The 13,497-nt window shown below is 40.9% G+C and overlaps 1 protein-coding gene across 1 annotated transcript in view; it reads right to left on the reverse strand.

The window, feature by feature from the left end:
* Positions 1-13,497, reverse strand: part of IL1RAPL2 (interleukin 1 receptor accessory protein like 2) — a 385,827-nt gene that overhangs the window by 20,553 nt on the left and 351,777 nt on the right. The window contains exon 6 of the mRNA XM_072877189.1: positions 5,993-6,122. Coding sequence (XP_072733290.1) covers positions 5,993-6,122 — 130 coding nt within the window. The remainder of the gene's footprint in view (positions 1-5,992; positions 6,123-13,497) is intronic.

Genomic DNA, 13,497 nt, shown 5'->3' on the forward strand with positions numbered 1-13,497 from the left:
TGTTTCCTTTAAAAGAAGCAATAAATACTCACTTTCCAGAGAAGTAAATATGCACTACTAAGGCATCGCTGAGCAAATTATAAGGCAGTATTTTAAAGGCTGGGTATTGTGATACATTTTAATGGAGTCTGGAAAACCAATGAAAGGAGCTGTGCTACTCTGTGGAATTTTCCTCTATTTTTGGGGCTAGATCCTGACTTTAAAAGGGAACAGCGTCAAGAAGAAGAGCGCTCTGCTACTTTGAGAGGACAGAGGAGACATGCAAAATCCCCACAAAGGGAATAGAAAGTTCTAGCAGACTTTCAGGCCAGAGGTACAGTCTTTTCATGTCATTGTTCTAACATGAACATTAAAAAGAAAGCAAAGTAAACGCAAGTGTTTTCTAATGCTGACATTAAGCCTAAAAATACAATGCCCTATTTTCTCAAAAGGCTTCTTATCAGTTGCTCAAGAAAAAAGTTACCAGTCCTTCGAACAAGGAAATGTAATGTCAAGTAAAATCTACCAGATTCACTTGATCCTGTTCACGTACTGCTGCATAATGTGTACGGGGGTAAACATAAAACGTGTGATGCCCTCGCAGTCGCCCGTGAACTCACCATTGCACGTAGTACTTCAGTGAGCCTTTTCTCTGAAAATATAGTGTACAGCACTACGAGGTAAAGGTACAAATAAGATCCAGGTTCACCAAAAAAGAAATATTTCCTCTGGAGACTGGAGGGAGGCAACTGGGCACAAAGTAATTAACCAGAGCGCTCTTTGCCTGGCTGGAAACTGCTTCTGGAGAGCTTAAAATTTTTCAATAACACCACCAAACCCCAAACTTCTCTATTACAAACCAAAGTTGTTTTGGGGTTTCCAATGTGCACATACCTATTCTTCTGTACATAATTTCATATAACAAACATGGAACCCCAAATCTGAAAACAAATCATAAGTATGAAGGCATTGCACTAGATAATAAAAAATGCAAGCCTGACTGCTATAAACCACATATTTACAGTAAGATTTCATACAGCACATAGCCTTTAAAGGCTTGTGTGATCTGACAGAACTCAGAAGACGTACCAGAGCATCCGCAACAACTCAGCCTCTTTCACTAGGGCTGTGTAACTTGCAAAATAGCAAGTGAAAAAAGGTTAGTTTAAGAATAGGCATGTGTGCTGCCTTTGGAAACTTGGATTGCATGTTTTTTGCAAATTCGCTCTCATTTATTTTGTATTTTTGCATTTTTTAAATTCTGACCCTGAGTCCAAGTGCTGAAAATAATGCAAGAAAGGCTGAATTTGCATCATTTCTGGCCAGAAAAGAAACCTCCCAAGAGAGCCTGTTCTGTTTGCAGACTCAAATCAGTCTCAATCATTGGGGCTCAGACAAACCAATTCTCATTTACCTATTAATATTCCATATGTATACAGAGCAAAATATTTTAAACTCAGGAAAGTCTTTCTTCTCTCTTGGTAAACAATATCTTCCACAAATTTTGGCCTACAAATCATGCTGCAAGGAACAAATAAAATCATTAACAGAAAAGATAGCTGGGACACTAATCTGGAGCACTGTGTGAAAGTTCGGACTGTCTTCTGTTTACTATAATCAGCATATTTTACACAGAAAAAAATGAAGAAAGATTACAATGAAGATAAAATAAACTGTTATGCTGCATCTATTTAAGATAAAATAATTGACATTTAACCTAAATTTAAATAATACATGATCAGCTAAAAAGGAGCTTTCATAAAAAAGAATACGCGTTTGGACTCAGAATGTTTTTTCACTTATTTTCATGCTAATTGCAATCTTTAGGAAGAGAACTCTTTAGAACGGGATCTATCATGAAAATGCTGACAGACACTTAACCATTATGCTCGTAGCAAAGTGTAGAAAGCTCTTAGTGGTGTTGAACCTTTCATTCCGGCTTTCTTTTTCCTCTTTTTTTTCTTTTAGCCAGTACTCTACAGCTAATGAGTCATTATTGCCACAGAAATACACAGATGGTCACCTACATTTTTTTAATATGGGTGCAGCCTTTAATTGATTGCATTTTGTAGTTGGTTCAGAGAACATTGAGCACAATATTTTTGGGGAAGAAAAGGAATACAGTATCAAGAAGTAAGGTCTTAAAGCTGCAACAGTATTTGCTGCACACCCAGAAGATGAAGCTCTGTCTGTATCTGAGTTGGGGGAAACTTTGCCAGCAACACCGCCAACACATGCCAGCTCCCACAAGTTGAGAAAATAATGGCTCTTTTTTCTGGTTTGATGAAGAGTAATTACATCACTTAATACATAGGTAAATCAATGGTTCTTGACAACTCACAACAAACATGGAGGGAGGGAGAGAAGAGGTGGGTGAAGTAAAAAAAATACCCAGTGCTTTCTTTTTGTTCAAGCTTGCTTTCTTTTTGTTCAAGCTGAAGCATTTTATTTGATCTAAAACAAAACATTTTGTCTACTGATTATTTTTCAGTTAAGAAAATATGAATTAAGAACAAAAGTGTCATTTCAGAATACAATGTTTTCTTTGAAAAATATCCAACGTTTCAGATTTTTCAAATGTTTTGTCATGTTTTTCCAATGCATTTATGCACTAAGTTGAATCTGAAGTTCAAATACTTTTCCTTTGAAACCACATTTTCCTAAAATTTTCAGGCTTTGTATGATTACAGATGTAAAGGCCCTAAGAAAGCTTCAGCTGGGTCTCTTTGCAAGATTAAGGCATTAATTCCAAACCTTTACTAACCTGCATGTGAGTTGGAACTTATCAAAAAGGAAACTTTTATTCTTTATATAGTTGAAGATCTGGACTGTGAACAGGGATATGAACTCTAATCCCTTCTTTCTAGCCCTTAACAATAGTCTGTAGGTGAAAGGACAGATGTGTGTGTACAGAAGTACCTCTCCAAAGAAAAGTAGTTCAGCTAAGAACACAGCACAGCGATCTTCCTTCTCACTTTCCTGCACCATGTTTCTCATTCTCTGCCCAGAAATTCTCTACTTGAACAGTATAAGCTTTTCAGGAGAGGGCTGTCATTTCCATACTTCTCTGCAAAGTACCCAGCACATTAGCCAGGCAGGGATGGCAATTCTGCCTCCTTCCCTCAGCATCCCCCCCTAACAGAATACAACCTCCTCATCTTGTCTGAGCGTTTTGCAACCATCAGTTGACTTCTGTGGGTAAAAAGGAAGAATGTTAAATTAATCAGCAGGAAGAAATAAGGCTGCAGTTCAAGCTGTCTCCATTCACGTCTTTTCATGCCTCTAGAATGAGTTAAACTATTTCCACTTTAAAAATGGAGAAGAGAAAAAAAAGAGGACAAACATGATCTACAAGTTGAGCATTATGAGGCACCTGCAAACCGTTCTGCAGTGCTGCCCGAAGAAGGAAAAAGAAGCAACTCATGGGAGAGTGGCTTGGGAGAGTAAGATTTATGCCTGAAAATACTTTGTCGTGGCAGAGAGACGGTGTTGAAATTTGCTGTGGGCTCCTTTGATAATTAGGTACAACTGACAACTCTGCAGGCAGGCTTAAAGACTCTGATCCCTTCTTTAATAGCCCTGGTCCAATTTACAGGACATTTTTATTACTGCTGTGAAAAACCCACCTGGCAAGCAAAGTCCTTTTCCCCCTATGCATGTCTAACATTTGGGGATCTTAATTCAAGGGAAGGCAAGGAGGCAGGTTAGAGAGAGGGTCATCGTCCTGAGTCCTGCAATGCCGATTAGTTACTTTTTATTACGAGGCTCTGTAACAAGGTCTAATAAATAACAAGAAGCCCAGAGCTACATATATATTACTCATGGTGAAGTCTGCTTACCAAAAAAACTGTTCCATGGGCTTGATTTTAACAGAAATGCTCAAGTCACGTGCACCCTTATTTCAGTGCTTTCATAAAAGCGGACTAACTGACTGGTAACTCTGCACGCTAGAGGATGCAAACTAGGGATGGATGTTTTGTACTCCCACACTGCCTTGATCTGCAAACCTGAACTCTCATCATATACAGCGAATCCAGCGACACAATGGATGGGTACAGTCCAGGGTAAGGGCAAGCACCAAAAATTCAGAGTGCTACTAAATTTGTGAACTAATTTAAGATAGGGGATGCAGAGTTAAAATGTTAGATATTTGCCAAAGAAACAACCCATGGAGTATCCTGGTCTGGTTGTAACAATTCCCGATTACTTGTAGTTTCTCAATGTTAACAGAAACGTGCTGATAATACCACATAGAAGCAAACTGATGGGAAAAGCATCTAACCAGCAAGTTTACTGTGGCTCATCAAATTTGCAACATACATGACGTTTTTTGAAATACATCAATAAATACGACTGGGTGGAAGATGTGGGCTTGCTCAGGGCACTGACAGAACAGTTAGTGCTGCTTAGTTTCCCTGAAGCAGCATACCTGTAATGGGACACATAAACAAGAGCTGTTACTGTGAAAAAATCATCTGCAAAAAGTTACTACTGCCGTTGCCATAGCTACTTCTAAATGAAAAAAGGGATGGACTGTGGCACTGCTGGTAACGATGTAGTAGGTTTTGGTAAATGCTATGTTTTAATGCTGGCTATGATGCATAGAAGGTTAGGTATGTGATAAGTAGCTTTGTTGAAAAGAAGATTCACTGAACTGTGGTGGGTCTGTAAACTGAGTCAAAGCATTTTAACGGAGTGAGAAAAGGGAATTGTCACAAGACTAATTTGAAACATGAATGTGTAATGAGGTGGTACAATGAAGGACAAATACAGCTTTTTCAAACTCAATTTCACTAACAAATGCACAAAAAGCTGGAGTGCTCTTTAAATATAAACCTCAAATTGTCCTTCTGATGCACAGGAAGAACATGACCAAAGTCACTCTGTTCATATATATACACCAGAGAGGACACAATGTTGTGAAATGCTGATTACTTGCAATGGCAGAAGTTTCCAATAATTGTATTTTGTGGTCAGAAGCCCAAAAGAGGATTGTACACTCAAAGCCATCCTGGCAACATATGATAAATTTCATCTGTATGTTATTAGGGTGCAATGTTAGGTCAGTTATTTTAGTATATCTTAATAACTAGTGACTAAATGGCTGAACTTCAAATTATTGATCAAGTAATAAAGCAAAGGAATCTCACCCTCTCTCTGCTCTCCAAAATTACTTTTGCAAGGAACAAACAACTCAGAAATGAGTCAAAAAAAATATGCAATGGAAGGTGTAAAGACCTCAGCTTTCTTTATAATCTATATTCATTGTTTCTATAGGAGCTGGGACCACCTTGTCCATAGGATGACCGTAGCTTAGCCTTTGCTCAAAGAGCTATTAATCAGGTAATTATTAAACAAGAAAGACAAGAAGATGCTGTTAGGTGCAAATTCCATGAAAGTTAATGGAGATACAAGTGTTTGTTTTCTTTACAACTGGTACAGCAACTGATAACCAGCATCTGGAACAAGCCAAGCACAAGTTGGATATTGGACATCCCCACGCAGCAACTTCCTTGTCTCCCTTAAGTGTTAAACATGGAGGAACAAATGCTTTGAAAGCCCTGGTTAAGGCATACTGAGAGCTATATCACAGGCAAACAACACATTCAGTAGAAGAGAAAAAGTATGGTAACTTTGACAGGAGACCATTCATCTTTAAGATGAATACTGATGCTGAAATGAATGTCGTCTTGCCCAGGACTGCCACAAGGGGCAGCTGCAGTGGACAGCATCATTTCCACACAGGGCTAAAGTCAACCCCCAGAACACTCAGACGTTTCAGCTACCATCAGGGGAATTTGATAACAGATTTTCAGGCACATAGATAGCTACTATGTCTTTAGAGTTTATTTGCTAGAAAGGAGAGGAAGCAACTCACACTGCCCTGGTTCCAAGTCATTCATCACTCTTTAGACAGAAAACTATTTGCACTTCCAATTAAAAACCTGTTTAAAAAATGCAACAGGCTTTTGGGATATACCATGTTTTTAACAGTAAATACTCCAAAAAGTACCTGACTTCGCCTTCTCTAATGTGACCTTCTAATTCTTCTATGAATTTTTCCCCTTTCATCCAGTAGATCATGGGGCCTGATTCTCCACTGAATCCAAAGAAAGCTTTGCAGGCCACAGTCAGCGGGTTTCCTGAGGACAAGAAGAAAAGAGAGGGTTAGACACTTCGTCATGTCTACTAGTGAGAGCATGATCATGAGAAATCTCAACACCTCAGATAAACCTCCCCATTTAAAATTGGGGAGGGGGGAAGGAAGGAGAGAAGGAATAACTGTAAACCATAGGAAAAAGGGTAATGTTGATTTGCCTCTATAGGAAATAGCTGTGAAATGAAAATCCGAGGTTATCCATAATTTAATTTTTCCCAGAAAGACATTACATGAACAATGAGAAGGTATGGAAATGGTGGCAACATAAGGTGATGTCAGATTGGTTGTTAAAAAGAAAGAGATGACTTCTTTGTCAGACTCCTGGGATCTCTATCAGGACTGGGGAGTGTGCCCGAAGAGGCAGGTAAATCATTGAACTTGCTTACTGCCGCCTATCCACCCATAAAAAAGACACAGTAATAATTTCTTCCTCACTTAGATAGAAATCAAATGTTAATGAAGTCTTGGTAAGCTGTTCAGAGAGCTTTTAAAGATCCCCAAGTAATACATGATGCCAGTGAGCACCAACAACACTTATATTACTGTCAACAGGCTTTTGGCAAAGGACCAAACTTCAAAGCATTACTCAAGCAATAGAGTAAAGAACTCTCCCTTTCAGCTTTGCAAAAGTACTTCCAAAAGAAAGAAAATAGAAATTGTAAACTAATCAGATTTATTTTCTCTCCAATAATTCAGCATTTAGATGGGTTTTTGCTTGGCTGCAGCTTTAGCTGTACTAGCTAGTCCAGGACTGGCTTACACTGCCAGGACAGATGGTTGTCTGCCTGTAGAAGACAAAAAAAAAAGAACAAAAAAACCCCAAACAAGCCAGGAAATTCAGGAGAAGCATGCCCATTCCCTTAGTATGCAAATACAGCTGCTGCACCCACTTCTCTTTGCCTGTTTTACCCAGCATAGGTGGGCCAGGTTACAAAGCAGCTATAGAGTCAGCAGCTTACATGGGAGGACAGACCTCATTTAATGCCAGTGGAGACTCCTGCTGAATCTTCCAGGACTTGGATCAATTGTGGAAAGTCCAAATAATGCATTATACTATATTTGGAAGGAATGTTTTACTATGCCAGCCGTTTTCAGTGCCAGCAGGAGACTCTTCTGACGCAGAAATAGAACAAGCCTACACTTTTCAAAAAGGGCTAGTCATTTGGAGCACGTCACTTGGTTGAACATGGGCTAATGGTTTCACATGATTGACTTACTGTGCCATAATCAGCTACCTCTTGTCTGCTCAGCAGTGATAACTCGCTGTATGCATACTCAGAGCATATCAGAGCTGTGTGTTAAAACATCTTTGCCTAAACCCCCACAGAGCTGTCCTAAGTCAACTACTTGCACTTGTCTATCCATTATTTCAGTGCCCAATTTAAGACATGTCAAAAGAGTCTGATTAGTCAGGAAGTGCAGCATTTCCAGCCACTGAAAATCAGCCGCCTTTAAATTGTTTCCAAGTCAAGATCCAAAATTACAAGTCCTTTTGAAACATTAGGATACAGCAAGAAAAGGTTTAAAGACTGCACTTCAGTCTCTGTTTCTCAAATAGCAAAAGACAAAAATGGAAAATGTTTATCCTGAAAATGTTTTACAGAATCTTTCATTATCTCTGTATTCACTATGAACTCTGCTACCACAGCTGGCCACTGAACACGTACTGATGCTGAGAGATGATATACAACCAGTTCAAACATCTAAAATATAAGAAGGAGTGGATATTCAGTTATCTGTACATCCCACAACATTGACCACCATCATAAGAAAGTTCCAAACTTCATTAACTAATGAAGAGTCAGACACACTTCTAGGCAGACATTTAATTCCACTACAAGACAATATTGGAGCAGTCTGTCTCCTTCTGCTCCTAACCCATTCACCCAGCCCTGCGAGGTGCTGCATGCCCTCCACGGGTGGAGGGGAGAACTGGAGCCTCTGGCTGTACCCACCTCATGTTTTCCTTACATGCTGAATGCCTGTGTGGTGCCAGGCCTTTTGTGCCACTTGCCTCGGAGTCACGATACGCATCTATTTAAATACCACTTAGTGATTCCTAGCATGTGGCTGCTCAGCCCATGTTTGATTTTAATGGAAAAAGACAGTTGTAGCAATGTGAAAAAGAAAAGGGCTAGACGTGGCGTATCAGCATTGACAGTATATGCCCTTTTCCTGGCACACCATGCTGGACATTGAGTGTTACAGGCAAAATATATTACAGGGTGTGCTTTTCCTCAAACCAGCAGATTTTTACTTAAAAAACAAACCCTGAAGAAATGAAAATATTCCAAGGTGAGTCTAAGATTTCTATACATGCAGAGTAAATATCCTGAGGTAATACGTCTGGTCTGAAGAAATAAGAAGTTTTCTATACAAATAGGAAAACCTAAAAAAACTACCTGTTGGTACACAGCTGCTGTAATAAACAAACTCAATATAAAGCAGCCTTTACTGTGTCAGCCTGCATGCTTTGAACATGCCTGGGCAGATCTATTTCCCAGCTTTGCCACCAGGGAAAACCAGCAGAATAAACTAATACCGTCAATGGCAAACTTTAGAGCAAATTAGTATTTTCAGCTTAAAGTCTGGGACTGGCCACACCTGCAAAAACCCATGGTCCATCTCATCTGCAAGCCCATCACTGATCAGAGGGAGGTATAAGCAGCTGTTTCTCGTGGAACAACTACTTTTTATCTCAGTAGCAGAATGATGCACGTCTGGCTTGAGCTGATCTGTCCTGGGGTGGAAAGAGCTTGGGGCTTGATGACACTTCGAGGTCCTATCCAAACCCAAACTCTCACACTGTTCTACTCCTCAAGCTGGTAAGGACATCTCGCTCTTCTGTAGCTCTCGGAAGCAGCACTCTGGTTTATAACTCTCATCACTCCTTTGTGACGCTGGAAGCAAGACAAAGTCAGTAAAGGTAACATTGGCTCTTCCTTGCAAAAACACTTTACCTCCTCAAATAAGCCTCCATAAGGAAAGGAAGGGAGGTTTCCCCTCTCCTGCTACGTTAAGACACAGCTGGCCACAGCAGCAACCTGTTACTACTGGTTTTCAGGGAACTCCAACCAATTCCCACCCAGAAAAGAACATGGCATGTCTCACTGCATTTCCCCCAAGTACTGAGATCCTAAAACTGTAGCTGAATTCCCTGGTTCCTGAATGTACCCTTGAATATGAGGAGAAACAGGCACTAAGCATGGAAAGTGCCCTTTGCAGGTCCTGATTTTGGGGCTGGCTTCAAGCCACGTGGTATCACACTGAGTCACAGTTCCAGGCAGAAGGAACTAACAGGCAGTTTGTAACTGCAACAACTTATCTTGTTTAAGGCCCAAACGTTTGCTTATCGTTACTAACTGTTCCACTACTAACTGTTCTTATTAAGAAAAATTCCCCTTCCATCATTTAATTAACAACATCAAAGTTCCTAGAATGAATGGTATCCTAAAAGTTTTCCATTTATAAATGGTTTCTGTATAAATCAGATAGACATTTCAGTTGCATTTATAATTAATAAAATAATTTGCTGAGAAACAGAGAAAATGATTAGTGAGATTTCTAATGAATCAGCGCTTAAAAGAGAATGTTAAGAAACAAGGGAAGAAAGTAGAAAAGCCTGCTTGTAGACATCACTGAGTCTACTGCTTTGCTGGGGTCACCTTGTTACAGTAAAGCCTCAGGTTCCAGCAGAAGTCTCTGCTTTGGCTTTTTTCCCTACTCCGTCAATCAGGCAGGCTTGTTGCAAACTCCCAGCTGATAAGACACAACCGCTGGCAATAGGAATGACTTTTATTGCTAAATCTTACTGTACATTTTTCACCTGACCATTTTCACAATAAATCTGCGTGAACTCTACCATTTACCATTTTAGCAATTTCTTGCTAAAAATCTACCATCTACCATTCTATAAAATGATAGATTTTATTCTATAAAATAAAATCTACCATCTACCATTTTAGTAATTTTTTTCTGAAAATGAGAATTCCACAGAAATGCAATTATTCAAGCAAAATAGCTGCCTGATGGTGGTAGGAGTACTGGTTAAGGATGGAAAAAGGGTCTGCAAAAGAATTTAGCCAGGCGTGATTCTGAATGTGCTTACTGCAGGTCCGGCATGCTTTGAAAGAGAATGACAAATCCTGCAACACCGTCTCTCTTGAATGAGGCACACTCCAAGCATCAAGTAGATGAAGCTTAAAATAACTAGAAGTTGTTCAGTCTTTTAAAAACTTAAATGCCAAGGCTAGATGACTGACCAGCACAGAAGACAAAAGCTGTTCACAGATCATAAGATGTGGCTTATACCAAGGCATTTTTTCCGGGATTTTTTTGAAAATGTGGATTGATTATTTGTTCTTTTTCACTCATTTTGCACAAGTAGGTGTATTTTGTGGCTTTATTTGCGAGCATCTGTTCAAGGATGCAACACAGAGTCCATACTCTCTAATGTCCACATTCTGCTGGTTCTCTGTTCTTCCAGCAAATCAGGCTTTCACTCCCACAGCAAATCATCCCAGAGTAACCCCATCAAACAGCCAAAGTCATCTGTGAATCCTTGGGTGCTTCTTTTTTTTCCCTATGGCTTGAAACATTAGTGTTTTTTCCAATTCTTTCACATTTTTGTGCCAGATACAACACCACTCTCAACAAGCCTGAATTGAAGCAGATGATCCTTCCAAGCTAGTGGCAGAACCGACTGAAGGTGCCAAAAGAAGACCTCCTTTTGTACCAAGCAATGTCAAAAGTCAATCCTGCACACATTGCTAGCTGGATTTACATCTTCAGCTCCACCTGGGTGTTAATACTATTGACTGTAATATCATTGCTTTTATCTATTTCAGGGCTGGATGCTGTATATACATAGAAGGGAAGACAAGTGCACTGCTGCCACCAAAAAATCATTCCATCACCCCAAGTCTCTCTTATCGATGCATAGTATGCATCATGTAGCTCCTCTCTGATAACGGTGCCTGTGTTTCTTTCCCTATGAGACTGACAGAGAGAAGTGTTTGCAAAGGAGCAGCTTCCCACTCTTAACACATGCAGATGTTATGCAGGCACTTCATGGGCTCGGTTTCTTCAGTTTGCTGAGACAGAGGACGAGAAAGGCAGGTTACTTATCACATCTCAATAAGTGTATTCTACAGGCTGTCTGCAGAATCGAATCTGACTTTCCAGGCTGTGAGGTTTGCAAGGCAAATCAGCATGTCACTGACAAGAACATTATTGTTCTAATGTGCTTTACAAGTGCTAGAAACTGGCCAAAGAGCAGCAGAGTGATTTACATTCCCTTGGCAAGGCAGGCTGGATTGTATACAACCGTGAAGTAAAGAACACATTTTCTTTTCCTTCAGAAGAACATCCTGGATAAGAAGATATGGGAGACAGAGCTTATGCCTGCGATTTATCCACAAAACAAATGCCAGGGGCAACACAGACCTTGACTCAAGAAAAACAATCTCCGTGTGTGGTAGCTTCTATCTAGTTTGCAGAGAATGTCAATTTTCTCTAAGTCTGTTGCAAGGACGTCCTCTTAGCTGTTCTCCTATGCTCAGCAATAACGGGCAGAACCCAGAAGCACACTAAGGTGGTGCAGCCCAAGCCAAACTGTGGGTTTGGCTCAGCCGGCTGATGCTGAGCTGCTGCCTGGGATGCAAGGATGGCAACGGTAGCAAATGGTGCCCACTCAAGGTCACTTTTGCAATCTGAGAGCCAAATCCTGCAGCTGAGCTGCTGAGCCCTAGCCCTCTGCCTAGGGCTCATCTGCAATGGGATGACCTCCTAAAGAAGTCAGGAGGCATTTGGCAGAGGCAGCTGACGATATGCTTGGTTTTTGCTCATGTCACCCAGCAGAGCTGATCACCTGTGTTTCCCAGTCCTCTCTCAGCACAGATCTAGGGACTGCAGTACCACTTCACAACATCAGGGTCTTCAGCATCTGTTCCTATAATCTGCTAAGGCAGCACTGAAATTCTTCACAGATTATGAGCAAGTTTGCTGATGATACCAAACTAGGAGGTGCTGTTGAATCTCTTGAGGGACAAGAGGCTTTGCAGGGGCATCTAGATAGATTGGAGCATTGGGCTATGATTAGTGGGATGAAATTTAACAAGTCCAAATGCCAGATTCTGCACCTAGGACAGAATAACGCTGGGCACAAGTATAAACTGGGAGAGGAGTGGCTGGAGAGCAGCCCTACAGAAAGGGATCTGGGGGTGCTGGTTGACAGCAGGCTCAACAGGAGTCAGCAGTGTGCCCTGGCAGCCGAGAGGGCAAACCGCAACCTGGGTGCATCAAACACAGCATAACCAACCGGTCAGAAAAGGTGATTATCCCACTGTATTCAGCGCTGGTGTGGCCTCACCTTGAATACTGCATGCAGTTCTGGGACCCACAAGTTCAGAAGGATGTGAAGGTCCTTGAATGCGTCCAGAGGAGGGCAGCAAAGCTGGTGAAAGGGCTGGAAGGCATGTCCTATGAGGAGCGGCTAAGGACTTGTCTAGTTTGGAGAAGAGGTGGCTGATGGGCGACCTCATTGCTCTCTACAGCTTCCTGAGGAGGGGAAGTGGAGAGGGAGGTGCTGAGCTCTTCTCCCTGGTATCCAGTGACAGAACACGTGGGAATGGTTCAAAGCTGCACCAGGGGAGGTTTAGACTGGACATTAGGAAGCATTTCTTTACAGAGAGGGTGGTCAAACACTGCAACAGGCTTCCTAGAGAGGTGGTCGATGCCCTTTGGACAATGCCCTTAATAGCGTGCTTTAACTTGGTCAGTCCTGAAGTGGTCAGGCAGCTGGACTAGATGATCATTGTAGGTCCCTTCCAACTGAAATCGTCTATTCTATTCTATTCATCCACTACTGGATTTAGACAAAGCTACAAAACCCCACAAAAACCTCAGGTACATTATCACCTCCCTCCTTTATTTTTCCCTGGCGATTTTGCAGCATTACTTGATCAAAGGCTCCATGTTTTGTTTACTACAACAAGATTTGTAAAGTCAGTGCTAATTATTCCACCTGGGCTTCTTTTTCCTCCTCTTTTACTTGGCTGTTCTACAGAATACAAGCCTAGCTGTGTGCTAAACCGTGTTACCGCTATTTAGGCAAAAGTCTCATGGAGTTCAGTGATGAGTTTGAGCATTACTGGATCCAGGGAAAATAAAGCATACTCAAACCAAATTATTTTCTCTGACCAAAGGAAAAAAAAAATACAGAAAATCCTATAATGTTTCAAAACTCTGTTCCAGCAGCCAGTAGATTCATGACTGGATATGATCCTTCCAAACATTTGCATAATTAAAGATCAGCCAGGAATTAATGAACTGAAAGCATTTTAAATAAAATTAAGAAA

This window comes from Ciconia boyciana, chromosome 12, assembly GCF_034638445.1.
Source record: "Ciconia boyciana chromosome 12, ASM3463844v1, whole genome shotgun sequence".
Classification (NCBI taxonomy): Eukaryota; Metazoa; Chordata; class Aves; order Ciconiiformes; family Ciconiidae; genus Ciconia; species Ciconia boyciana.